This window comes from Grammomys surdaster, unplaced genomic scaffold (assembly GCF_004785775.1).
Source record: "Grammomys surdaster isolate TR1022 unplaced genomic scaffold, NIH_TR_1.0 324, whole genome shotgun sequence".
Lineage (NCBI taxonomy): Eukaryota > Metazoa > Chordata > Mammalia > Rodentia > Muridae > Grammomys > Grammomys surdaster.
Window position 1 is genome coordinate 342,597 of NW_021604743.1, and position 24,376 is coordinate 366,972.

General features: G+C 49.4%; 1 protein-coding gene across 1 annotated transcript in view; it reads left to right on the plus strand.

Annotated features, from left to right (window-relative positions):
* Efr3b (EFR3 homolog B) overlaps nucleotides 1–19,533 on the plus strand; it is a 34,311-nt gene extending 14,778 nt beyond the window's left edge. Inside the window, exons 3-21 of the mRNA XM_028778088.1 lie at nucleotides 298–419; nucleotides 1,222–1,371; nucleotides 2,448–2,582; nucleotides 2,987–3,065; nucleotides 3,799–3,934; nucleotides 4,082–4,243; nucleotides 5,374–5,485; nucleotides 5,740–5,791; nucleotides 7,838–8,010; nucleotides 8,848–8,923; nucleotides 9,177–9,338; nucleotides 10,580–10,711; nucleotides 12,584–12,651; nucleotides 13,745–13,872; nucleotides 14,583–14,674; nucleotides 15,805–15,853; nucleotides 16,970–17,076; nucleotides 18,355–18,404; nucleotides 19,007–19,533. Coding sequence (XP_028633921.1) covers nucleotides 298–419; nucleotides 1,222–1,371; nucleotides 2,448–2,582; nucleotides 2,987–3,065; nucleotides 3,799–3,934; nucleotides 4,082–4,243; nucleotides 5,374–5,485; nucleotides 5,740–5,791; nucleotides 7,838–8,010; nucleotides 8,848–8,923; nucleotides 9,177–9,338; nucleotides 10,580–10,711; nucleotides 12,584–12,651; nucleotides 13,745–13,872; nucleotides 14,583–14,674; nucleotides 15,805–15,853; nucleotides 16,970–17,076; nucleotides 18,355–18,404; nucleotides 19,007–19,112 — 2,091 coding nt within the window. The 3' untranslated portion in view covers nucleotides 19,113–19,533. The remainder of the gene's footprint in view (nucleotides 1–297; nucleotides 420–1,221; nucleotides 1,372–2,447; nucleotides 2,583–2,986; nucleotides 3,066–3,798; nucleotides 3,935–4,081; nucleotides 4,244–5,373; nucleotides 5,486–5,739; nucleotides 5,792–7,837; nucleotides 8,011–8,847; nucleotides 8,924–9,176; nucleotides 9,339–10,579; nucleotides 10,712–12,583; nucleotides 12,652–13,744; nucleotides 13,873–14,582; nucleotides 14,675–15,804; nucleotides 15,854–16,969; nucleotides 17,077–18,354; nucleotides 18,405–19,006) is intronic.
* Nucleotides 19,534–24,376: the final 4,843 nt, after the last annotated feature.

The window sequence follows — 24,376 nt, forward strand, 5'->3', positions numbered from 1 at the left end:
AGGGAGGGAGGGAGGGAGGGAGACTACCAACATGGCGAACTTTAAACACTCAAAACTCCAGTGGTAAAATGTGATTCCAGTTTTGAAGTCGAATGTTCAGATTTGCTCTCCTGTTTCAGAACTCAGTCAAGGAGGTGCCCTGTGCTTTGACCCAGCTCCCCTTCAAGTCCCAGCTTGGGACTGCTGCTCCCCAGATGCCTGGATCTGTGGCTTTTTTGGTAGCAGGTGCTTGGGACATTCAGAACCAAGGGACAGCGCGACTGCCTCTCACGCACATTCTCTCCCTCTGCCCGACAGTTTGTGAAGTTCGCCAACATTGAAGAGGACACCCCCTCCTATCATCGAAGCTATGACTTCTTTGTGTCCCGATTCAGTGAAATGTGCCACTCGAGCCATGATGACATGGAAATCAAGACTAAGTGAGTACCGGGAGTCCAGGGGCCAGCACTGGAGGACCAATCTACCTTCCCCAACTCTCCTTCAGGTCCCTGCTGCCAGGGTGGGTGGCTGTCAGTCAAAATGGGGCTCCCAGAAGACAGTTCTGAAGGAAAAAAAACTGAGGCGCCAGAAAACAGGACAAAATATAAAATGATGGTCTCCTGAGCCGAACTTGAGGGCCAGAAACAAAACTCACAAGTGTGTGTGCACACACAAACCCTCCACAAGTGTGTGTGCACACGCAAATCTGCCACTCACTCCTCGGTTTAAAACATGCATTTGAACACCTCAGAAGCAACCTGCTCCCCGATACCTATACCCATCAACACAGCCCGAGTCCTTCCTCACAGTGGCTCTCCCTCGATCCATCCTCTGTGTCTTCCCGCTCACTCTTCTTCAGCCCCGCCTCCAAGGACACACAGTCCTTCTTCAGTGGATCTCATAGCTCGCCGCTTCCCCTCTGCCATGGCTTTGCTCTCTTTGCTCCCATCCATAGGGCCTGCCTGGCTGTCCCCACACCCACTCCTTTTCTTCTGTGCCCCTCCACATGCCGTGTTCCCCTCTTATGTCTCTGATCTGTCTGTATCCACCCATAGCTTATATGCTACGCAAGGACACGGATCGTGTTGTTTATTAATGTGGCCCAACCAGGTCCAAACCCACGAGGAGGAGCAGGCGGAGGAGCCTTCGTGAGCACTCAGGTCTCTAGATCTTGAACTGAGCTCCGCTCCTGGCTGGAGAGATGCTCCGGGTGTGGACGTGCCTCGGCCTTTTTCCTTACAGGATCCGGATGTCAGGCATCAAAGGCCTGCAAGGGGTAGTGAGGAAGACGGTGAATGACGAGCTGCAGGCCAACATCTGGGACCCACAGCACATGGACAAGATCGTCCCGTCGCTGCTCTTCAATCTGCAGCACGTAGAAGAGGCAGAGAGGTGAGTGGGGGTGGGGTTCAACTCTCAGAGCACCCCCCTAGCACACAGGCTCCTGGAACACACCTAGCTTGGACAGGAAGGTAAAAGGCAGCTACAAGGCCAGGAATCTTGGCTTTGTGGCTTGTTCCCCAGTGAGTGCAAGGCTGGGTGCCTGAATGCTTTGGTCTGTCTTCTACCAGCCTCTGAGCCCCTTCAGTTCTCAAACAAGAAAGCGAAAGCCGTATGACTCAGTGCTGCCTAAGTATACAGGTAAGCTGGTCAAGACACAAGGGGCAGACAGACAGATCGCACCAGCTAAGGAGGCTTAAAATGCCTTTTGTGGTTCTAAATGCTAAAGACTTTCCCTTGGAACTTCCCAGTCTCTATTCATGATGCCATTTCAGACCTTAAAACATGACTGTTTGACCAGCCACTCAAGAATTGCAGATGCTGGATTTTAATCTTAGAGCCTCCAAAACATCAGACTCATTCAGTCCCCTGACCCGTACTTTTCCCCATAGAATGGGATAGAGAGAAAGGTTCCTGTTGCTGTCCTACCTTGGTTTTGTGCTTAGATGTTCAGTAAAAATGCACTCAGTTGGGTCTGGGCTGTTAAACTAACAGAGGAAAGTAAGTGTGCCCCCTAGTGGCTATTTCCGATATAGCCACTCACTGATCTGCTTTGCTCTTAGAAGGGGAGTTCTGTTCAAAGAAGGTTCACTCTGTGATTTGTATACCATTAAGTCATGCCCTAGCCAATCGCCATACCTTTATGCCTCTCTTTCCTCTTTTCAGTTCTCACCCCCTTCTTTCTGAACCATTAGATATATCTAGACCCCTAAGGTCTGCTGGCCTCCCAGAGGCAATCCAGGCCACCCTGAAGTGTTTCTCCAACTCTATTGTCTCTCCCAATCTCTCTCCCAATCTTCTACTCCCAGATCCCTTACCCTGGTTAACCGCTGACGGCCAAGACTATTCTATGACCTAGTGTAGCTTATTTCCAATTCCTGCTTGTCCTGAACAGAAATCTAGGATTATACAATCCTGGCTCCCAGCTTTGAACCCCATCCTTTATCCACATGGGTCTGTATCCACAGCCGGTCTCCCTCGCCCCTCCAAGCACCAGAGAAGGAAAAGGAGAACCCAGCAGAGCTGGCTGAGAGGTGTCTGAGAGAGCTGCTGGGCCGGGCAGCCTTCGGGAATATCAAGAACGCCATCAAGCCTGTTCTTATGTGAGTTGAGTGTTCCTCCCACCCAGGAAATGCTCTACTCCCTGATGATGGCCTCAAGTCTCTCCTTGCCAACTGCCCCAGTCCCCTGTATCTGCCAATGTGAGAAGAAAGGAGATGGCCTTGCTTGCTATGGCCAAGTCAATCCCTTTGTGGTTCATACAGCAAGGCTACCACACAGTGGCCACCTGTAGTTTGTGCTGATAAAGAGGAGGGTACCAAAACCTGAAGGAAGGTGCCAACTTCATTGCTTGTGTCAAGCTATAGAGCATGTACTGTAAACACTTCCTTGATTGGAACTGCCAGGGGCTCTCAGGTGTCACTGTCCCTCCAAGTTCATCTCTACTCCCTACCTCCCTCTGAGTTTCCTAGTCACACACACCCCCACCATGTTCTCTCCCTCACAGCCACCTGGATAACCATTCTCTCTGGGAACCCAAGGTGTTTGCCACCCGTTGCTTTAAAATCATCATGTACTCAATTCAGGTATGGTTTGTCCCTGCTCCAGCTTGTCCCCTGCCCTGTGCAAGGGCACTTCCTGGTGCTAGACAATGCGCAAAGCAGAAAGCCAGGTGTCCTATGACTTCCCCCCAGAAACCGCCTAGCTGCCAAAGATCATGCTGTATCATCCCGCTGGGAAGGAATTGCAAGGGGCTCTCTGTTTAATGTTCCCTACATCCTAGGCCAACATTTTTTTTTATGAAATACAATGGAAAATAATTCTTAGAGAAAATTAAATCTCGAAAAAGACAAGCAGCCTGCATTCCCTGAGCGGTCCCGATTACTGCGGGCTTACTTTCCTTCTGGCCTCATCTCAGCAGATAGATCTTGAATTGGCACTGGGCTCCCAGGCACACTTTGAGCAGCACTGAGATGAACCACGTGGCCTCTCATGGGCCTTGCCAGTAAGACCTGGGGACAGGGAGAAATGAAAGACAATATTTTGAAATGGATTGCTGGCCGCCTTTGAAGTAAACGGAATCAGGAAAAATGTGCAAACGCAGATTCCCTGGGATTTGGCTCCGTGTTTGTGGGCTGGGCTGAGGGGTTGGGGGAGGCGGGTGCTGCAAGAAAGGGAGCGAGGTCTGGGTGCCACCTGCCGTGTCCACCGGCTGTGGGATGTCATTTTGGTTCACCCTCGGCCTCTGGGTTCCAGCAGAGGGCTACCGGGCCTTTGGGGTGGTTGTTTGGGGACCAGCACGTCTTCCTCCCCCCACAGCCGCAGCACTCCCACCTGGTTATCCAGCAGCTCCTGAGCCACCTGGACGCCAACAGCCGCAGCGCGGCGACTGTGCGCGCCGGCATCGTGGAAGTCCTATCGGAAGCTGCAGTTATCGCGGCTACCGGCTCTGTCGGTAAGATCAGGAGCAAAAAGCAAGGGGCGCGGGGTGGGGGTGTGCCGGCGTTGGATTTAGGACCGATTGACTGCTCGGGGCTGGGCTTATGGGAGAGCAGGAGGGATTCCTGTCATGATGTGTGTGTCCCTCCCCCTTGGCGCCCAGGGCCCACGGTACTGGAGATGTTCAACACTTTGCTGCGGCAGCTGCGGCTCAGCATCGACTACGCACTAACCGGGAGCTACGACGGCGCTGTGAGCCTGGGCTCCAAGATTATCAAGGAGCATGAGGAGCGCATGTTCCAGGAGGCGGTCATCAAAACCATCGGTGGGGAAGGGGGTGGGGCTGGGAGGGGCCACTGAGGCTTGGAGGGCGGGCTCCAAGGGAGGAGTTGGCAACGACTGGAGGCGGGGCTAAGGAAGCAGAGCCTACGAACCAAGGCCTAGGACAGGGTAGTGGAGATAGATCTGGGTGAGGCTTGGAAAGGGGCGGAAGTCTGGGGAAGGAACTTAGTAAGGGAAGGGACCCTGTGAGGCTTGGAGAAGGGAGGGGTCCAAGGGGAGGGGCCTGATAAGACTAGGAGAGAAATGAGACTGTGGGTGAGGTTGCCAGGGACCTAGGGCGCTGGCCTGAGACAGGCAGGGCCTATGGGATAAGGCTAGGGCTGTGCTGAAAGGAAGGACCCTGGCAAAGCTTAGAGAGGGGAAAAGCTCTAGGGGAGGAATTAGGCTGGGGGCTAGGAAAAGGAGTTAGAAAAAGAAGGGATGTTTGGAAGGTGGGGTGGAACCAGGACTAGATAGAGATGATCCCTGTGCGAGGACCATAGCACCTCCGCCATAGCACCTGCGGTATGGTTACCTAGCGCTGTGTTATTTAGGGACACTGGGGGAAATGGAGGCCAGCTTATGACACATACGCCTGGCTGATCCTGAGCAAAGGTGCCAGGTCAGTCTGGGTTTCTCAGCCAGGCTCTCCTGCAAAGGCAGACTTCCTGTGTCCTCGTCCTCATTAGGCATGCGTAGTGCTTCCACAGTGGGGCCACTTGGGGGGAGGTGGGGATTGAGGGGAAAAAAGAGGAAAGGAAGAAAGCAGTGGAGACTGCCTGTGCCCTGGATGTGGACAACTATGGAACCTCAAGTATCAGAGATTCTCAGAGGTCCTTGTGCCTATCCCAGGGGCTCATCACCCGAGAGTCAGGACAGGAGCACTGAAACCATTGAGCTGCCCTGGGCCCTATCCCCCAGTAAAGGAGCCCAGTAACAAGGGAAGAGCCGGCATCTGAAAGAGCCCTCTGGAGTCCTTCATGCTCCCTCCCCAGGAGGCAGTGTCACAGCAGCCTGCCTGGGCAGATCTCTCTGGGCCTACCCGCCCCTGGGCACTAGGGAGCCTCACTCCATCCATTCAACTGATGCCGAGCCTGGGGGAATCTCTCACACTCTCTGTCCTCTTCCTCACAGGCTCCTTTGCCAGCACACTGCCGACCTACCAGCGCTCAGAGGTGATCCTCTTCATCATGAGCAAAGTCCCGCTGCCTTCCCTGCATCACCCGGCAGAGACCGGACGGACAGGGTTAGTCCTCTGCTTCCTCCCAGACTACCCTCTCTGGCTCTGGTTATCCAACCTGACTTCTGTGGCTCTGCTCTTTTCTCATGGCTCAAAAAACCTCCTCAGCAGAGGGATCATAGGTCCCATGGCAATGCCCCCTCACGTTAGGGAAGTCATGGGTCCCCCAACAAGCCTCCTGGTGAGAAAACGGATGAGGAAGGCTGGGGTGGGGGGGCACTCTATTGCTATCCTGTTGAGACCATGTCTCTGGCCTACAGGGAGAATAGGAACCGGCTGACCCAGATCATGTTGCTGAAGTCCCTCCTTCAGGTGAGTTCCCCTAACCTGCCCCTGCTCTGCCTCTGTGGGACACGGCTTCTTTCAGAGAACCAAGGCAGTTACGTTCCATACTGCACAGATATGCCCAGCTATTAAAGGGGTAAGTGAAAGGCTGTGAAACTCGACCTGAGCCCCATTCAGTTGTTCAGAGGACGGTGGAAAGGTAATGCTTCTCTTTGTTAATGGTGATTCTGTGTGCCATTAAAACCTGTGGCTCTTGAGATGATTCCTCCCCCTTTGCCTACCTGCTGCCTTTCACCAGGTCCTGTGCCTCTGTTTCCCCCATTTCTCCCACCTCCCTCTTCTTTGTTTCCTGTATGTTCTAATGCACCTCAGCTTTCACTGCTGGGTCTAGTTCTGTTGTTCCCAGGCACCATTCCCACACTAACCTGGTTAAATATGCAGTCTTCCTAGGGAGCGTGAGTGGTCAGGCATGGCGAGGTTCTGAAATCTGTATTTGTGTGTATGTAATTTATTTAGGAGACACCCCTGAACCCCCTTTGCAGCCCTGGCTGGCCTTGGATCTTACATAGCCTATGCTGGCATCAAACTCACGACCTATTTCCTGCCTTAATCTACCAAGTAGCAGCATTATGAGCATACGTGCACTGCCACGCCCAGCTTTGAAATTTGCTTCTGTAACAAGCTTCCTGCCCCGGCCTAGATGTTGGACATCTCACATATCTCAAACATTGTCTTCAATGTTTCTCTGTCCACCTTCCACCATCACCAACACCAGGAGAGCTTTCTGGGAATGCTGTGTTCTATTTTGCTCCTTATTTCAGAGAAGATCTGAATTTCTAATATGGACATCTAAAGTTCAGACTTTTTAGAGCAAAATTCCCAGGATTTTTCTCTCTGTGGACCAGCGGTTCTCAATCTGTGGGTCCTGACTCCATGGGGTCATTGAATGACCCTGTCACACGAGTCGCCTAAGACTATCTGAAAACACATATTTACATTATGATTCATAACAGTAGCAAAATTATAGTTGTGAATAGCAACAAAAATAATGTTATGGTTGGGGGTCACCACAACATAAGGTTGCAGCATCAGGAAGGTTGAGAACCAATGATCTTATTATCCTGTTTATTGCACCACCCAGCTCCCATCTCTGCCCAGCATGCCCGTGCATACAGAACCCCTCATTCCACACAAGCCCTCCCGCCCCTCAACTCCTACCCTAAGCCTTCTATTCTGTTTGCTTGTTGGCTGCTTTGCTTTGGGGATTGAAGCCAGGTCCTCACACATGAGAAGCAAATGCCCCACCACTGAGTGTACCTCCAGCCCCACCCAGTGTCCTTCCTCAAGTCCCCTTGTTCTCACTTCCCAAATCTAGTTGTCTGACCTCTCCTCAGTCCTTGTGATCCTGCAGTTTTGCTGAGTTGATACTTGTTAATTTGTACCCAGCATCATACAGCAACAGTCTGGGGAATGCCCATATCCCCCTTCAGAGAACACTTGATGTTTTTGGGCTGGCTGGGCTGGGCTGGGCTGGGCTGGGCTGGGCTGGGCTGGGCTGGCACCATGGAAGCCTTCAGAATCATCAGAGGTACCAGTCTACAGAATGGACTTAACAGGAGCGATTCCTCGCGACCTGAGCACCTGGCATCATGAGTGATGTATCTATTTATGCCGGCTGATTTGGGTCAGAAGGCCCCCATTATTGCAGGGCTGTGCCGGTCTGTGTGTGGAGTCTGCCAGGCAGCTGTGACTTCCTCTGCCCTCTAGTTCTTGTGAATCCTGGTCTTCACAAAGCATTGTACACATTGCGGGCATTCAGTTGTTCCCTGACGCTTGCCTTTCTCTGTTCTCATCCTTTACTCACTTACTGTCCCTGTGTGCTGTCCCCATACATGTCAACTGAAATGTACTAAGTAGACTTTCCGGGGGGACCCTCGGGGCCCGTGAGAGAATGGGGTGGCGACTCTATACAGAGGATGGACACTTTACACCAGAATTCTTCCGGCTGCTCCTCCAAGTTATCCCTACACCAAGATAAGGTCCTAAGTGCAGCTGCCCCGGGCTTCCGCACAGGTATCCACGGGTTTCCAGTGCAGCAACATGATGTCAGCCCTGCCCAGCAACTTCCTGGACCGCCTTCTCTCCACTGCCCTCATGGAGGATGCAGAAATCCGCCTCTTTGTCCTAGAGATTCTCATCAGCTTCATTGATCGTCATGGCAACCGCCACAAATTCTCCACCATCAGGTGAGCCTGAGGTCTCTCCTTCAGTTGTTGTGTGATGGGGGTGGGGCGGGGCCAATGGGACCTGTCCTCTTGGTCAGTCACCTCACACCCAGGTGGAGGACAATTTGGGTGCAGTGAGACCCACTAGAATTCACCCTTGACTTTGGTCAAGGAGAGTGGGGAGAGTGTGCTTATGCCCGGGCTGAGGGCTGGAGAGAGTACTGTGGGCATTTGAAGGTGGAATAGCAGGTACTAAGGGACATTTCAGGTCTAGGGAAGAGGAGGACATAGGGCCATTGGCACTGAGGATTTGGAAGGAGTAAGGGGGAAAAGGATGTGACCAGAGTCTTCTACCTATGCTGCAGTTCCCGAATAACGACTCTGGGACTTATTTATTAATAAATGTCTAGGCCATGAGCTTGGGCTTGGTCCCTGACTAGCTCATAATGTATATAACTAGTTTATTCATTCTGTGTGTGTTACGTAGCTGGCTACCTTTCCTCAGTCTCGTGTCTGTCTCCTCAGGGTCCAGGAGGTGAATCTTCCCACACCTCTGTCTCTCAGAGTTCCTATCTTTCTCCTGGAGCTCCCACCTCTTATCTGCTGCCTTGTGCTGATAGGCCATCAGCTTTTTATTGACAGGACATGCTTCCACACAGTACACAGGAGATTCTCTCTACAGAAGAGAATAGTCAGCATCAAGTTTAAGAGAAACGGAAATGTGTCAGTTTTGGAGGAAATGGAGATTGGGCTAAGAATGAAGAGCAACCCACAGCACTGGGGATAAAACTCAGTGACACTGTGTGAACTCAGGCTGACCTCACACAGGGGCTAACAGGCTCCTCCCTCCCTTCCTAGCACCCTTGGTGACATCTCGGTCCTGAAGTTGAAAGTGGACAAATGCTCCCGGCAGGACACTGTCTTCATGAAGAAGGTGAGTGTCCCCACAAAACACACAAGCCCCAGAAGAGGCCAGATTTATTGGTCCCAACCTTCTAGTCTCTAAGTCACTGGTTGACCACTGGTTCTGGAGCCTGCCCCCTCCCTCCTTCAGTTGGCTGACCAGGTTAACCAGTTGCTGAGAATGGAGATAGGGCACTACACACAGCTATTACCTCCCCTTCAGATGGGCCTCCCTCCCCATCCACTCCGCACCCACCAACTGACCATGGCTGTTCTGTCCCCAGCACTCCCAGCAGCTATACAGGCACATCTACCTGAGCTGTAAGGAGGAGACGAACATCCAGAAGCACTACGAGGCCCTCTACGGCCTGCTGGCGCTCATCAGCATTGAGCTAGCCAATGAGGAGGTGGTGGTGGACCTCATCCGACTGGTGCTGGCTGTTCAGGTGGGGCTGGATGTGGGCTGGACTGGATGAGGATCATGGGGAGGGGCCTGTCAAGCCAGGTACAGATAAGAGTACCAAAACAGTTGTTTTGGTGTCCAGGGACTCTGGTTGGTTACTCCATGAAGGCCTCAAACTATGGTCTTGTCTAGAAGCCCCAGAAACTAATTCATGGCTCTTGGTCATCTTTAATGTAAAGAAGACACAAGGTCATTCAGAATCATCCTCCTGTCTCTAACATTTCAAGTCTTTCATGGGGTCTGAGGGCTACCCCAAAAATTCCAGAGAGAGCATTCAAAAGCCTTGAGCGAGCCTGAAACAAATGTGTCCATTTAAAAATCCTCTCACTCGGTACTTACTCAGAATTGCCTCTGGTGCTTGTTTAAACACATGATGGCAAACACCTTTATCCCAGAGGCAGGCACATCTCTGAGGGTTTAAACCAAGCCTGGTCTACAGAGTTAGTTTCAGGACAGTCAGGCTACACAGAGAAACCCTGTCTTCAAACAAACAAACAAACAAAAAACAAAAAACAAACATTGCCCAAACTGGAAAGCCACAGTGTGTCAAGCCTGGGACCCATGTCTTTAACAAACCTGCATTGTGATTCATAGTCAGCCAGTGTGACAACTCAACAGGACCTAAGACCTTCAAGGTCTGCCCTGGTAGAAGTGCACTGCCTTCAAGATGGGTCCTTCCAACCTCAAAGGTTGCAGGACATCTGGGTCCTGAAGCCAAGTAGGCATCACGATCTTGAACTTATTGACAGGTGTCTTAGGTTATCTTTGTGACCATGCTAAATCCCTGCAGGCCAGCCTAGATGTTGCAACTTCCTTTCTTTACCCCAAGAGATGGAATTTGCAATTCTCTTGAGTCCCAATCTCCTGCTTTTAGTGTATGGACCCAGTTTAACAAGCCAAGCCAATCAGCCAGGTTCAGCTGTGGTATGGTTAGTGGTAATGAGGATTTGGACATTGGCACTCACTGCTGCTGGAATCGCAGAATAGAGAGATGCAGCCATTGCCTCTGCGCTTAGGGATTTGGGAGGCCCCAGCTCCTGGATTATTCCATGAACCATTTTCTCTAGCTTTATAAGAAAGACTTCTGCCTCCCCAGGTTGTGAGGCCAAGATTTAGTCTAGAGAGATGAGACATCTCTAAGAAGACTGAGGAGAGGTCAGGTAGGAGCATGCAGACTTTAAATTGTCAGGGAAAAACTCTGAAAGCCTATCTATATTACCACAGGATGTAGCCCAGGTCAACGAAGAGAATCTGCCTATCTATAACCGCTGTGCGCTCTACGCTCTGGGTGCAGCCTACCTGAACCTCATCAGCCAGCTCACAACAGTACCTGCCTTCTGCCAGCACATCCATGAGGTTGGTGTTGTCAGGGGCCCGAGAGCCCAGTGAGCCCTTGAGCATAGGCTTTGGAGGAAGTGTGGTAGCATTAAAGACCCTCCGTCCTCAGCCTCCTGAGCACAGGGGTCCCATACCTGCTCCCCACCCTCTGTCCTCACGGAAGCACACGCTTCTCCAACCACGCAGAAGAAAGCAACTTCATAGGAGTTTGGGGGAGGAATGGAGATGTGATTCAGATGGTAGAGTACCCACTTAGCATAAATCCCTGAGTTCGATTCCCAGCACCACATAAAAGTGGGTATGGTGACCTATGCCTCTAATCGTCAGCCCTCAAGAAGTCTCAGGAGTAGGAAGACCTCGGCATAGCAAGGTTAGGGCCAGCCTGGGCTAATAAATAAAGTTTTAGGAAGCTGAATGTGGTGATATAGACCTGTAATCCCAGCCATTCAGGAGGCTAATGGTGAAGGATCTCCAGTTCAAGACCAGTCTGGGCAACACTGAAACTGTCTTAGGATGAAAGCCCTTGCTATATAGGCCCTACTGACTCAAGTTCAACCCTGGAACTCATTTAAGAAATCAAAACACATGGTACCCACCTAAGTCTCAGCATTCCTATGGCAAAATGGGAGTCGGAGACATAAACTCATGGGCCAGTATATGGTACAGTGGCAAAAGCAAGAGAGACCCAGCCTCACCAATGTGGAAGGCAAGAGACAGTTCCCCAAACCTCCACAGCTAACTATGTCATGTGCATGCCCCTCTTCGGTTGTTGCATAAAAGTCTTTTAAAAACTCTCTGAAGGGGGCTGGAGAGATGGCTCAAGTGGGTAAGAGCACTGACTGCTCTTGCAGAGGACCCGGGTTCAGTTCCCAGCACCCATGTAGTAGCTCACAACTGTCTGTAACTCCAGTCCCAGAGGATGTGACACCCTCTTCTGGCCTTCACAGATACCAGACACATGAATATAGTACATATACATGCATACAGGCAAAATACTCATACACATAAAAAATTTTTTTTTCTTTTTTGGTTTTTTCGAGACAGGGTTTCTCTGTGTAGCCCTGGCTGTCTTGGAACTCACTCTGTAGACCAGGCTGGCCTTGAACTCAGAAATCCGCCTGCCTCTGCCTCCCAAGTGCTGGGATTAAAGGCGCGTGCCACCACTGCCCAACCAAAAAAAAAAAAAAAAAAATTTAAGAAAAAAAAAATTTTGAAGTATTTTGGGTAGAGTCATAGGTTGTCTAGGATTAAATTTAAAATTCCAGGCCTCTGCTGATCTAAGCTGACTCAGGCATGAGGGAAGGTGCTGTGTCAGTGTACCAGAGACTTCTTCCAAGTGCGTCAGACTTTCTCAGACTCTGGGCTGATACTGAAGTAAAAGAAGCCGTCTTCACTGGAAATCATTGGCTGTTTCCAGGTCACCCTTGCATACCTGCACGCCATCTCTCCCTGGCTTCTCACCACTTCAGTAATGTTCACGTCTCTTCCCCCAACACTTGCAAGGGCTATTGAGGAAATCTCAAGCTGTCCCTGTCCTTCAGACGCAGACGTGCCACCTGCAATCTCTTTTGACTTGTATAAATCAAAAGCACGGGCATAAGGCATAGACGACAGAGCCTCAGTCTCTTAGGAATGATACCCTGTACTTGGAGGACTCTTGACACCTGTGCGTCATCAATGGCGACAGCCTGAGCAGGCACTGCTTCCCAGGCAGCTCTGACGATGACTGGGGATCTGGATTCTCCCTGGAGAAGCTCTCTACACTGACTCTCCAAGGAGGCTGGGGGTGGGGGGAGCTCTGAAAGTGAGCTTGCAGCTCTTCCTGTCACCTGCTCTGAGGCACCTCGCCCATCTGGCCCTAGCTCTCATCATTTGTCTCCTTCCAAACAGGTTATAGAGACCAGGAAGAAAGAGGCACCATACATGCTTCCTGAGGATGTGTTTGTGGAAAGGCCCAGGTAAGGACGGTACCAGCTATGGCAGTAACGTCCTCGGCAGAGTTCGGCTTCATCACATTACTGTAATCCTTCCATGGCTGCCATGCTGACAAACCTCAAGCAAGCCATAATGAACCAGCTCAGGGTGTCATGCTGCATAAGAAGTAATGCAACCTCCAGGAGCTTTGGGCAAACCTAGGGGGAGTGCATTCTAGAGGAGCCATCTCTGAAGGACCCTGTCTTCAGATGGTGATATGGACCAATAACACTCCGACATGACAGTGATGTCAGGAAAGATATTTTGGAACAAAAGATGTCTAACAACAAGTCATAGCCTTCTAAACTGTGGCCTCTCCACACACTGACTGCAAGAGGTCATCGATGCTGGGGTAGGGGCTGTATGTAATTCAGTGATAGAATACTAGAGTACTTGCCTAGTATGCATGCATCCTGTGTTGAATCTCACACAGTGTCACAAAAGAAAAAGATTCAGAAAGTCTGTGATGCTTTGAAAGAATATTTAGTGTGAAATGGTTATTAAGTAATAGATGAATAAAGTCAGTCACAGGCTGGTAAGATAGATCAGTTGATAAATTGCTTGTTTCATATCATACATATGAAGTTTGGTGCCCTGGAACCATGTTGTTAAGAAGAAAAAAAAATAGCCAAGTGTGGTAGCATGTGTTTGTCATCCAGTGGAGATGGGAAGACACTCAGGTATCTGAGCTCACTGGCTAGCCAGCCTAGCTTACTTGGTGAACTCAAGGCCAGTGAGAAACTGTCTCAAACAAAAGGTAAATATTGCCTAAGTAACACAGCCCAACTCTACACATCTGAGTACACACGTATCCATGTACACCTGTGCACACATATGCACACCAAAATTAATCTCAGAACAGTGTGCTAGGGAAGGGACCATTTATGTGTGGCCATAAACATTCACCTAAAGGATTCTGCATAAAATAACAGTAGATGTGCCTAGGAAAAGGACCAGAGGAATTTTCTTCTATTTTGCTGTCGTTTTGCATACTGAATATGTCGATATTGTGATAAAGTCATCCAGAGATTGTTCTAGCTGCCCACGGTTTTATTCTGCCTTGTCTTTGTCTTCCAGGCTGTCTCAGAATCTAGATGGTGTGGTGATCGAGTTTCTCTTCCGCCAGAGCAAAATCAGCGAGGTTCTGGGAGGCAGCGGCTACAATTCGGACAGGCTCTGCCTGCCGTACATCCCTCAGCTGACAGGTAAGAGCTCTAGACAAGGTTTCCACTCTACCTCTGCCTTTCCTGCCAGGCAAGAGCCCTAGGGTAAGGGGTGTGGCCTCCTGAACCACTTGTGGTGGCAACATAGGTTGCATAAGTGCTGAGAGACATAGCAGAATCTATGGTGAGATCCTGTCTCCAGTGCACCTCCTCTTCAGTTTGGGGTCTCAGAAACCAGCTGGTCCATGAGATAACCCGACTTGTGAAGAAGGGCTGGTTCATAGTATTAGAAAGAACACACATGGGCTTAGAGAACCAGAGATCCATTTCAAGGTGTCTGTGCTACTTCCTCTTGAAAAACACCTTTGGCAAGTCTGGAAACCCCTGAGTTACATGACTACAAAATTTCCTCATTAGAGGGTTGATGTGGAGGTGTGTGGAGCAGATGCATTTAGGGAACACTGAATGCATGACCGTTACTGCTGCTGTGAGCAGATGCAACAAGCTTGCACTAGTTGAGATTTGCTTCATAAATGGTTGCGAAGAGTCTTAGCCCCAAGAAGCATCCTGACCACCCTATGATGGGTGGAAGAAGGCCCAGGCAGCTAGAAGCTTCTGGAAGCTCCAGGTATAGCCTAAGTGTGTCCTGAGCCATTGAGGACTGTGGATCAAGGCCTATTGGGTAGGACCAGTGGCTTAACCCTGGCTTTGCAAGGACTGGGAACCCTAGCTTCTGGGCTTCTCTTTTCCAGATGAAGATCGCTTGTCCAAGAGGAAGAGCATTGGAGAGACCATTTCCCTTCAAGTAGAGGTGGAGTCCAGGAACAGCCCAGAGAAAGAGGAGGTGAGTGTTCTTGTCAGTACTCTGGGTGCTAAGCACTTTCTGCCCTTTACAGTGCATTAAAGGATCTGTGGAAATCCATTTTCTTACTGACTCTCATCATGTGGACATCTTGATATTTCTAGCTAGAAGATTTATTACTTTTCTTCTATCATTAGACTATTACTTTTTTAAAAATCACTGTAGAAAGGCTTTATGGTCTCTGAGTCCTACTCATACAAATTGGGGGATTGACAGACACAGCGTCATACAGAGTGGGGAGGCCCCACATCTGAGTGGGACAGGGACACGAAGATCCATGGGGATTATGAGAGCCACTGTGGATCACACTGAGTCTTTCCCCAAGTGTGATCAGAGCATAGAAAAGTACCTGAAGCTTGGGATTAAGCATCCCTCTACCTAGGGCCAAGTTCTACAGAGCTCATCTGGGACAGTTCCATGGAAGGCAGGATGATCTGACCCTGGCTAATTGGGTAAACAAAGTGAGGAAATAGGGAGGCCGGGGAGATGGCTCAGCGGTTAAGAGCACTGACTGTTCTTCCAGAGGTCCTGAGTTCAAATCGCAGCATCCGCATGGTGGCTCACGACCATCTTGTAAAGTACCATCTTCTTCATTATCGTCAGCATCTTTCCTGAGGCTGTGCGGAATCTGTGAAATCCCCGTCTTTGGGTTTTATTATCTCCTATCTCTTCATAGTCTCTATAGAAGTTGAGATCCTTTGCCTCTGGTCTTGGGACCAATCAGATCAGCAGAAGGCCCATGGTTTCTAACCTCCATTGACTTACTATATTAAAATTCATCACTTTGGGATATAATTTAATATCATAAGTCTTCAAAATGTTATGAAGTTTTTGGAGTTTATACTGGAGATCAAATTTCTCAACTGCCTCTTTACATCCTTTTATTTTTCTTAGTATTTTTTTTTTAATTATGTGGTAGTTTCCTCCCATGGAGCTTGATGGACAGGCTTAGGTAGGGGAAAGAGAATAGAATACTATTCTGAGGGAATCTGATGAGAAATTGGTCTTGTTTGCATTTCTCCATTCATGCTTAGACACCTGAGGTGTTTTAGCTGTGTTCTCCTAAGAAGCAACGTTCACCTTTCTGAACATTTTTGCCCTTTCTCCTTTAGCGAGTTCCTGCAGAAGAGATCACCTATGAGACACTGAAGAAGGCCATTGGTAAGACGGGGCCCCAGGAAAGTCTGGTGAGAAGGGGAGATTGGGCATGACATGGACCTGGTGGTAGAGGCTGGTGGCCTCTTGTAAACTCCTCAGCCACCAAAGCTGCAGCTGGAAGTCCCCAGTCCCCAATGAGGTGGGTAGCTGCATATCAGGCAAGCCCTTCCCTGCTTACTAACAGCAGCTGCCTCTGAAAGCTACCACTTGTGGGTTACAGCCGGATGACTGGTTTGTGCAAATAAGTGGAAACTCCTTGTGTGTGGAAGATGACAAGGTGTCCGGCAAAGGGCACTGAGAAGAAATTGTATCCATGTTCATTTAATAAGGAATCTTTTGGATTGGCCCGTGAGGTGTTCCTATGAAGAAGTCGTTTCTAACTGATGACAAATTAAGCCACTAAATGTCCTTTCCATGAAACTACAGTATTTTGTTATAAATGCACTCAGCTGGGCAGTGGTGGTGCATGCCTTTGATCCCAGCACTTGTGAGGCAGAGGCAAAGTAGATCTCATACTTGCCTGGCTGGGCCAGCCTGGTCTACATAGTGAGCTCCAGACAGCCAGGGCTATCTAGTGAGAGCCTGTCTGAAAAATAAATTAAGAAGTGAATGAATGAACACACCACCTGCCTCCACCTGCAATGGTCGTTATTTGCCCTCCAAACCCACTCCCTAGTCTTTATTTGGTGCTAACTCACCTGGGATAGTAAGTAGGGTATGTAAAGTGTTCAGTGAAATGTTCTTAGACTGCCGTGTTCTGATGCCCTGCGGTGACTCTGGTGGTCTATCTGCCTTTTCCACTGTTCAGGTCCTTTTTAAAACTGCCCTGACAGCACTAAAAGGGACAACTATCTGAGATCTGTAGCTTGAGAGTCCCAGTAGGGGTGCAGCTGCTTGGGTCTTTAAAAGCCCAGCTGCAGGTCCTTTTAACTGATTCTCAGAGGGTGGAGCCATGGGCGAGATCAGAAAAAGTCTAGGAGGACACATGAGGTCTCCGCCCCTTTCATGTCTCCGCCCCTTTTTTCATCCCAAGAGTCCACTCTGTCCATCTCCTCATGCTCCTTCCTCTGCTCATCCCTGGGGATGATCTGAACACTAACCCAGTTCTCTGTGTCACAGTGGACAGTGTGGCAGTTGAGGAACAGGAGCGTGAACGGCGGCGACAGGTGGTAGAGAAATTCCAGAAGGCGCCTTTCGAGGAGATTGCAGCCCACTGTGGGGCCCGGGTGAGTGACACACCACAGGGTGCCTTCCTGACCAATCAGAAACCAGATTTGGGTTGAGGGCAGGACTGAGTTCAAACCTTGGCTCTTTGTACTGCAGAAATTAGGGGTTGGTTCCAGCACACAGAATGCTGCTGTTTACCCCAATACCTTCCCCTCCATTGCTTCCCCTGAACCCACTGACTAAGCATTTAGCACTCACCATCTTGGACCTTTAATCCTAGCACTTGGGAAGCAAAGGCAGGCAGAGCTGTGTAAATTTGACCAGACTGGTCTACATAGATAATTCCACGCCAGCCAGAGCTACATAGTGAGAACCCCAAAAAGTGCAGGGGGCACATAGGAGGTGCCAGATGGATGTGATGCCTCACACCTTCAATCCAGCACTAAGAAGGCAAAGGCAGTAAATCTCTGTGAATTCAGGGCCAGACTGGTTTCCATAACGAATCCCAAGCCAGCTAGGGTAGTGCCCTGCTTCAACAAAATGAACAAATACCTTTACTAGTGTTACTATTATAAACTTTTCTTATGTGTGATATGGTATAGATGCATATGTAGGTCAAAGGACGACTTTTGGTCTCTCTTTCCGCTTTTATGTGGGTTCCAGGGATAAAATTCGGGCCATTCGGCTTGTATAACATATACTTTACCCACTGAGCCATCTCACCAGCCAGGTTCTTTTAAATGAGGGTCTTGCTGTCTGTCCTTGGCTGGCTTTGAACTCTGTAGCCTGGGCTTGCATCACGCTTTCAAACATCCTGCCTCGGCCTTCTTAGTGCTGAGATTACAGGCATGTGGCTTAGATTTTATATTTATATAAGATCTGTACATTTTGTTATCTATATAAAAGCCCATAACTTCCAAGCCTGTGCTACCTACTGTAAGTTATTTATGTCCCACTATGAGAAGTAGACTGTTCATTTCATGGTCTAGGACGCCCAAGTACTAGACACATGTCAAGAAAAAGTAACATCAGCTCCAGTGTCCTGACCCCATGCCCAACAGACCCTGTTATCCCATATTGAAAAGCAGAAACCTGCCAAAACCTCTTCCTGGTATTCCTGGCCCTCTGTCAGGTCCCTAGACTTTGCTGGGTGGTTGTCTCTGAGCTGAATGTACAAGCCCAGCAGACAGGTACCAAGGATAAGAACACACCCATTGGGTTACCTCCTGCGGTTGTTACTGCCAGAAACTTCCAGGTATCCTTTGACCAGGTAGCCAGAGAGGTGGCAGCTGACATTCTGGGAACCCCGAGTTCACTTTCATTCTGTTTGTGTCTAGGCATCACTGCTGCAGAGCAAACTCAACCAGATCTTTGAAATCACCATCCGGTAAGTGATAGCATAGGCAGGGGACCCTAACTCTGTGTCCAGTGTCAAGAGTCACGGCCATTGTCCTAAGCCCTCTCTTTGTACCGGCTTGCGCCAGCCCTCCCTCTATCCTCAACCTCTAATGCCAGCCCTAGACTCAGCTACCATAGACAAGGCAAGAGACTGGCAAGTGAGGCCTAGAGACAGCCAGGAGTCTTAGTGTCCTGGGCAAGTACTTGATCTTTAAAGTACCTGTGACATCAGAGAGCAGCGGTTCTCAACATGGGGATCTCAACCCCTTCAGGAGTTTACATGTCAAATATTTTCATTATAGTTCATAACAATAGCAAAATTACAGTTATGAAGCAGCAACACAAATAATTTTATGGCTAGGGGTAACCACAAGCTGAGGAACTGTTGTAGCACTAGGAAGGTTGAGAACCACTGCTGTAGAGCCTACCGGGAGTCTTGACTGAGCTGAAGATTATAGAACATCTTGAAAATCTGGGAACCTATGGAATGGAATGTGTTTTAAAGAGAAACCAAAACTGACTGCTGTGTTCAGTTGTACAGGGTAGGACCCTAGTTCCTGGTTCACACCTCTCTCCTCCTTGTGTCTCCAGGCCCCCTCCAAGCCCTTCAGGAACTATCAGTGCAGCCTACGGCCAGCCACAGAACCACTCCATCCCTGTCTATGAGATGAAGTTTCCCGATCTGTGTGTATACTGAATTCCATGAGACAGTACTCCTTAGAGGACACGGTCTGCAGGAGGACCACCTTCCTGCTGTCTCTCGCCATGTGGAAATCTAGCTGGGATAGCTAAGAACTAGTCACCTTGGACAATGAGCAAAGGTGGCGCCTCTGGCCCTCTGTGGTCCTCCTGCCTCCTCCTTGTCTTCTGTGAGGAGGATCCAGCAACCAGCCCTCCGGGCTAAAAAGCATCTCAGCTGTCTTCTCTTTTGTATCAGCCAAGGACAGAGAGTGGCTCCATTGAGAAGCAGAAGGGCCTGGGAAGCCTCCCTTGAGGATGTGTCTATGAGGGAGTGTCAGCCACTCCCAAAGAAAGGAGCCTGATATCCGCATGGTTGGTCTAAGGAAGACATAGATGGCACTTGGGGAAACTGAGGAAATCCCCCCACCCCCCCCCCCCCTCCCCACATAAAGAAAATGACAATGTGAGGGCTCGGAGATGATGTCTGCTCTCACCTCTTACGTCTCGGGTGTCTTACCCAGTGTCCTGTTTACTCTCTAGTTGTCTGCGTTTCTTTTTCTACTATTAATGAATGCTGAGCCCTCACAGCGAGAGCTGAGGGTGGAGAGGGGCTGGGCCTCCCAAACTGGGTGGCAGTGTCAGTAAAGCCCAGGTGTGGCAGTCTGTGTCCTGGCTTCGCAGCATCTTCTCACATTCTCTGTCCAGCCTGTGGTGGGTCTCTGGTTCTCTCTCCTCCGGATATTTCCTGGGTTGTTAAGTTTGGTCCCTGATGTCTGTTTCCACAGCTTCTGTGATGAGAGAAAACTAGCAGGTTCTAGATGGCTGGGGAGAGGGGAAGGAGGGCCCAGGCCCTGAGGCCTGTCCGCATCACTTCCTGTGGAAGATGCTCCCAGCAGTAGTTAGGAGTTAGGGGAGGCAGAGGAAGGAGCAGTTGAGCAAGCGGCACTTTAGAATTCGGGGAAAGAAAAATTTAAAGATAGAATTGAAACAATATTTTCCATCTCTGGGTAAAGTCTGAGACACTGGGGACAACTGGCCTTGCTTGTAGCCAGGGTAGAGGTAGTAGGAATCACTTTGTCTTCCATTTCCCCTGTGTGCCAGCTACCTGTCCCTATGTGACTCGTGTGTGCTAGGAGCAGCTGACCCAGGACTCGGCAGGTACAAAAAAGGCTATTTGCTGTCTTCTTGGTTTGACCCTTTCCTGATGCCCCTCTTGGTGTCTCCATGCCTCCCAGAATGGCTAGCACTGGGAGTACTCCACAGTCCAAGATAGTGCTTTTTTTCCCTTTCAAACTTCCCATAAGTTTTCTGAGCTGTTTTCCTCTCTGGCCCAACATTGCTCCAGAGATTTTGCTTCTTAGAAAGTGGGAGTGGTTCTGTTGGCCTGCAAGAATCATTTCTAGGCTATGGTTTTAGGCCTGGAATCATAAAGGAACCATTTCTGCTAGGAAATTAGGCTTCTCAGGACCCTGCATGGTGACAGCCTGCTCACTAGGACAGGTGAGAACATTCTCACCTGAATTAGAACTGGAGCACACGTGCTTTTTGTTGCGTGTGTGGTAAATATCACAGATGGGGCCCTCCTGACCCTTTCCCCAGAGTTTCCCATTTGTAATACAACTCTTCCCATGGTCCCTGCACTGAGCTAAGGGCTCAGACTCCAGCATGGCCTGCATGGTCTCAGATCCCTGAGGACAACACCCCAACACCACCCACATGGCTTTGGAGCTGTGTGGCTACTGCTCAACCCAACTTTATAAGCATGGCCTTAGGTTTCTCCTCAATATCTCTTTACTAAGAAGGCAAGTTTAAACACAAAGGCAAGTAACCTTTTAGAAACTAGGAAAATCTAAGCCTTGGGCTAAAACCCATCTTTCTTCACTTGTTGGCCATTATCTTTTATCCCATGCTTAGCTTGAATAAGAGTCCTTAGTTTCTTTATAGTCTCCAACTGACACCATTGTCCACCTCTGAGGTATCTTAACCCTAGTTGTGGATTAGGAGAGACACTTCCCAATCTTTCGAGAGCCAGCATCAGAACCAGATGCCTCCAGGCCCGCTCAGATACTTGTGTCTCTCACCCTGCCCCGGGAACTGAGGAACAGGCACAGAGTTCAGGTCTGCAGACTCAGCTGCTGTCAGTCGTCTTCTCTGTGTTCCTGTCTCTTCACACCATGGCCGTGTAGCAGAGGCATGCTGCTTTTAGAGAGCTGGCCACCTGTGTGCCCTCTTCCTGGTAGAACTGATTTAAATGTACATTCAGTAAGATACAGGGTTGCCTGTTGACAGGAAATGGGATCTGATGCTGGCCAAGTATGCCTCAGAGACAGGAAGTCCAGACGGTAATGCTGGAGGATCTGTCCCTCCATCACAAGGCTGGGAAGAGAGGCAAAAGCACAGGGAGTAGGAGCTAGGGGAGGAGCCTAGTGCCCATTCTTGCCTTCGCTAGCCCCTGGTGTCTGACAGCACTGTCTCAGGCCTTGTTCTGTTCCCCTTTCTTGTTGTAAACCAGAAGAATCAAAAGGAGCCAACAAACCTATTAAGGCCACCTGGTCCCCACTCCCACAATCAAAGCACCCAGGGCTCTGGCTTCTTAGGCAAGAGGTTGGCATCCTGCTGACAGAATCTAGTAGGCATGATTGTGTTTGAGGTTTAGAAGTTAATGTGGCTGATCATCCAAAGTGTAAAAAGTGATTAAGAGAAAATACCTAATCCAGAAACAGCTGCTGTTTCCCCTGCGCTGAGCCTGTTCCGTGTTCTCTCTTTACTTCGAAGACTAAAATAAATGGTTTCGTGACTCCTAAATGACCTCATCAAACCTAGAAATGTCCCCTGTCGGCTCCCATCTGCACACACAGCTAGAGAACATGGGCCCGGGACCAAGGACCCTGGTCAGAGCAGCCATATCCTGTATGCTGTCTGTGCACAGGATGTGCCTGGTCCACGCGATGCAGTTCAACTGGAGTAAGATTTGGAAAAGCCCCAAAACTCATGACTTCTTGAAAAGAAGCTCCAGACTTCCTTAGGGTCCCTGGGTCATGGTGCCTTCCAGTTGTCCTTTGCTGTCATGGGCCTGCCATCCTGTGGCTTAGCTGGGTTTGGGGTCTGGGGGAAAGGCAAGGCCTGAGCTGTGGGTCTGAACTTTGTGTTTAAAGCAGACTTGGAGGTCGGGGAGGGGCATATCAGGCAGGCTGTGTCTGCTTTCTTTGACCTTCTCTGGCAAGGAGATTGCACCAAAGCAAGGGTCCTGTCCTTTGAATCTGAGGGTATAGTTCAGGGAAAACAGTCTGGTTCTATGACCCTATAACCCAAGCTGGGTCTGGTCTAAAGACTGCAAGGGAATCCTGGGAGGCCCTGCTCTTGATTCTGGCTACCCGGAGAGCGAAAAGGAAAAGTGGGTAGAAGGAAAGACGGGAGCTCTGTTGACTGCCCTCTGGCACCAGCGGGGCTCCTTCAGGGAGCATGGGAATTTCCCGAGCCCAGCACTTGCCCTTTCTGAACTCTTAACGACTGGGGTCTGGCACATGGAGTATGAACGTGCACACCCATAGATGCTGCATCTCATGTATCTCAGTGTATCTGAGTAGTTTTAGACCTTCAGGACCTGGCTGAATGTGTGTGTGTGTCTATGTCCGTGCATGTGTGCAATGTAGTTTGTAGTTGCCAACGTTGTGTATAGAATAGCTGACATATTTATATGTGAGTACAGAATTGGCACCTGTGGCAGTTTTCTGTATTTTAAACTTGTTGAATCAAATTAGTTTTCCTTCCAGGGAAGCAGGTAATTGGAGGGACTCCTCCAAAGTCATTCTTTAGAACTATTAGCCGTGGTTGATGCCCTTTTCAAATAAATGTTAATGTTGTCACCATATGGCTGTCTATTTGAATTCTTAAGAAAATAGCTTTTTTTTGGATAAAAACGGAATCTGAAAAACATCAGCAGTGTACCACTGGCATTTTGCCACCCACACTGACCCTGGCTTTACATCTGCTCTAATGAGGGACATTACTGATTTGGAAATCTGAAGGGAGGATTCCCAGCAGGGGAGCATCCTCAGGAGGGGCCAGGCCATTCCTCATTCCAGCTCATTGCCCACGACCCACATTAGTGAGAACTTAGTCATGGTTTCTGACTCCCCTTCACAGCATGTCCTTTGGACTCCTATCAGATATAAGGGCTATGAACAAATATGCAAATACGGAAACTCGTGTGGCCCACTGATGTCTAATCAAAGTGACAGGTATGTGTGCATCCCCTGCACACATGACTGCAGAAGTGTGACCCCAGCACTATGTTGACACAAGGAGACAGAAGCAACACAACACAGGCCTGCAGAGCTTGGAGCTTCTCTTAGATGAGGGGACAAAACAGACACACAGCAAATCACTTGCCATCCTGGCCAGACAGCATGCCTTCCAACACAGAGAAAGCTGACTACAGGAGGCCTGAAAATACACAGGGCCACTGGACGAGAGTATGACTGGCCTAGTAGAGGTGGTCTTGAACCTAGGCTTGCATTGAAAAAAGCCAGAGATTCTGAAGGTAGGTGAAGGTAACACTGGGGATGGGGCCCAGGCATGAAGAACTGAAGAGTAACAATGAGACCAACAGACATGGCCAGGAAACATGAGCTAATGGTTGGTAGGAGAATGAACATGTCAATCATGTTGACATATACACATACATGTATGTAGAGTTACATATATACTTTTTCTATACATGTTCATGCTCTACATACTTTGCCCTCAAAGCTTGCAACTGGTGGGAAATTGGGATGTAGGGAACACGGTTGGCTGGTGGACCAAAGACCATGGGACCAATGAGCTCTTTCTAAATATAATGTATTATATATGCATGCAATAATTTGCATGGCCAGGAAAGCTACCAGAGGCAGGTTGGTTAAAGCACCAGAATAGTAAGAATGAAGGGCTGGAACTGGACATCTCAGGGATGGAGCTGGGGAGACACAGCACGGTGGGAAACCAGTGCCTCAAGGCTTGGGCCTGAGGAACGGTGCATCTATCTCCACGGTGTGTAAAGAGTAAGACTGTGTGTCTGAGAGTATATGTAAGAAAAACAAATCGGAACTGCTACCAACTCTCAATTCTCACATTTGCCTGATAAAATAATGGACTGGAATCTCTTTTTTCCTTTTATCCTCCCCGGAGCCCTTATGCCAAGAATGGAGAGACAACTAAATCCTGGGAGTGTTCAGGGACCTGCCTGAGGTCTCAGATAAGGATTCAATGTAGCTAGGAGTGTCTTTGTGTCTCTGTAGC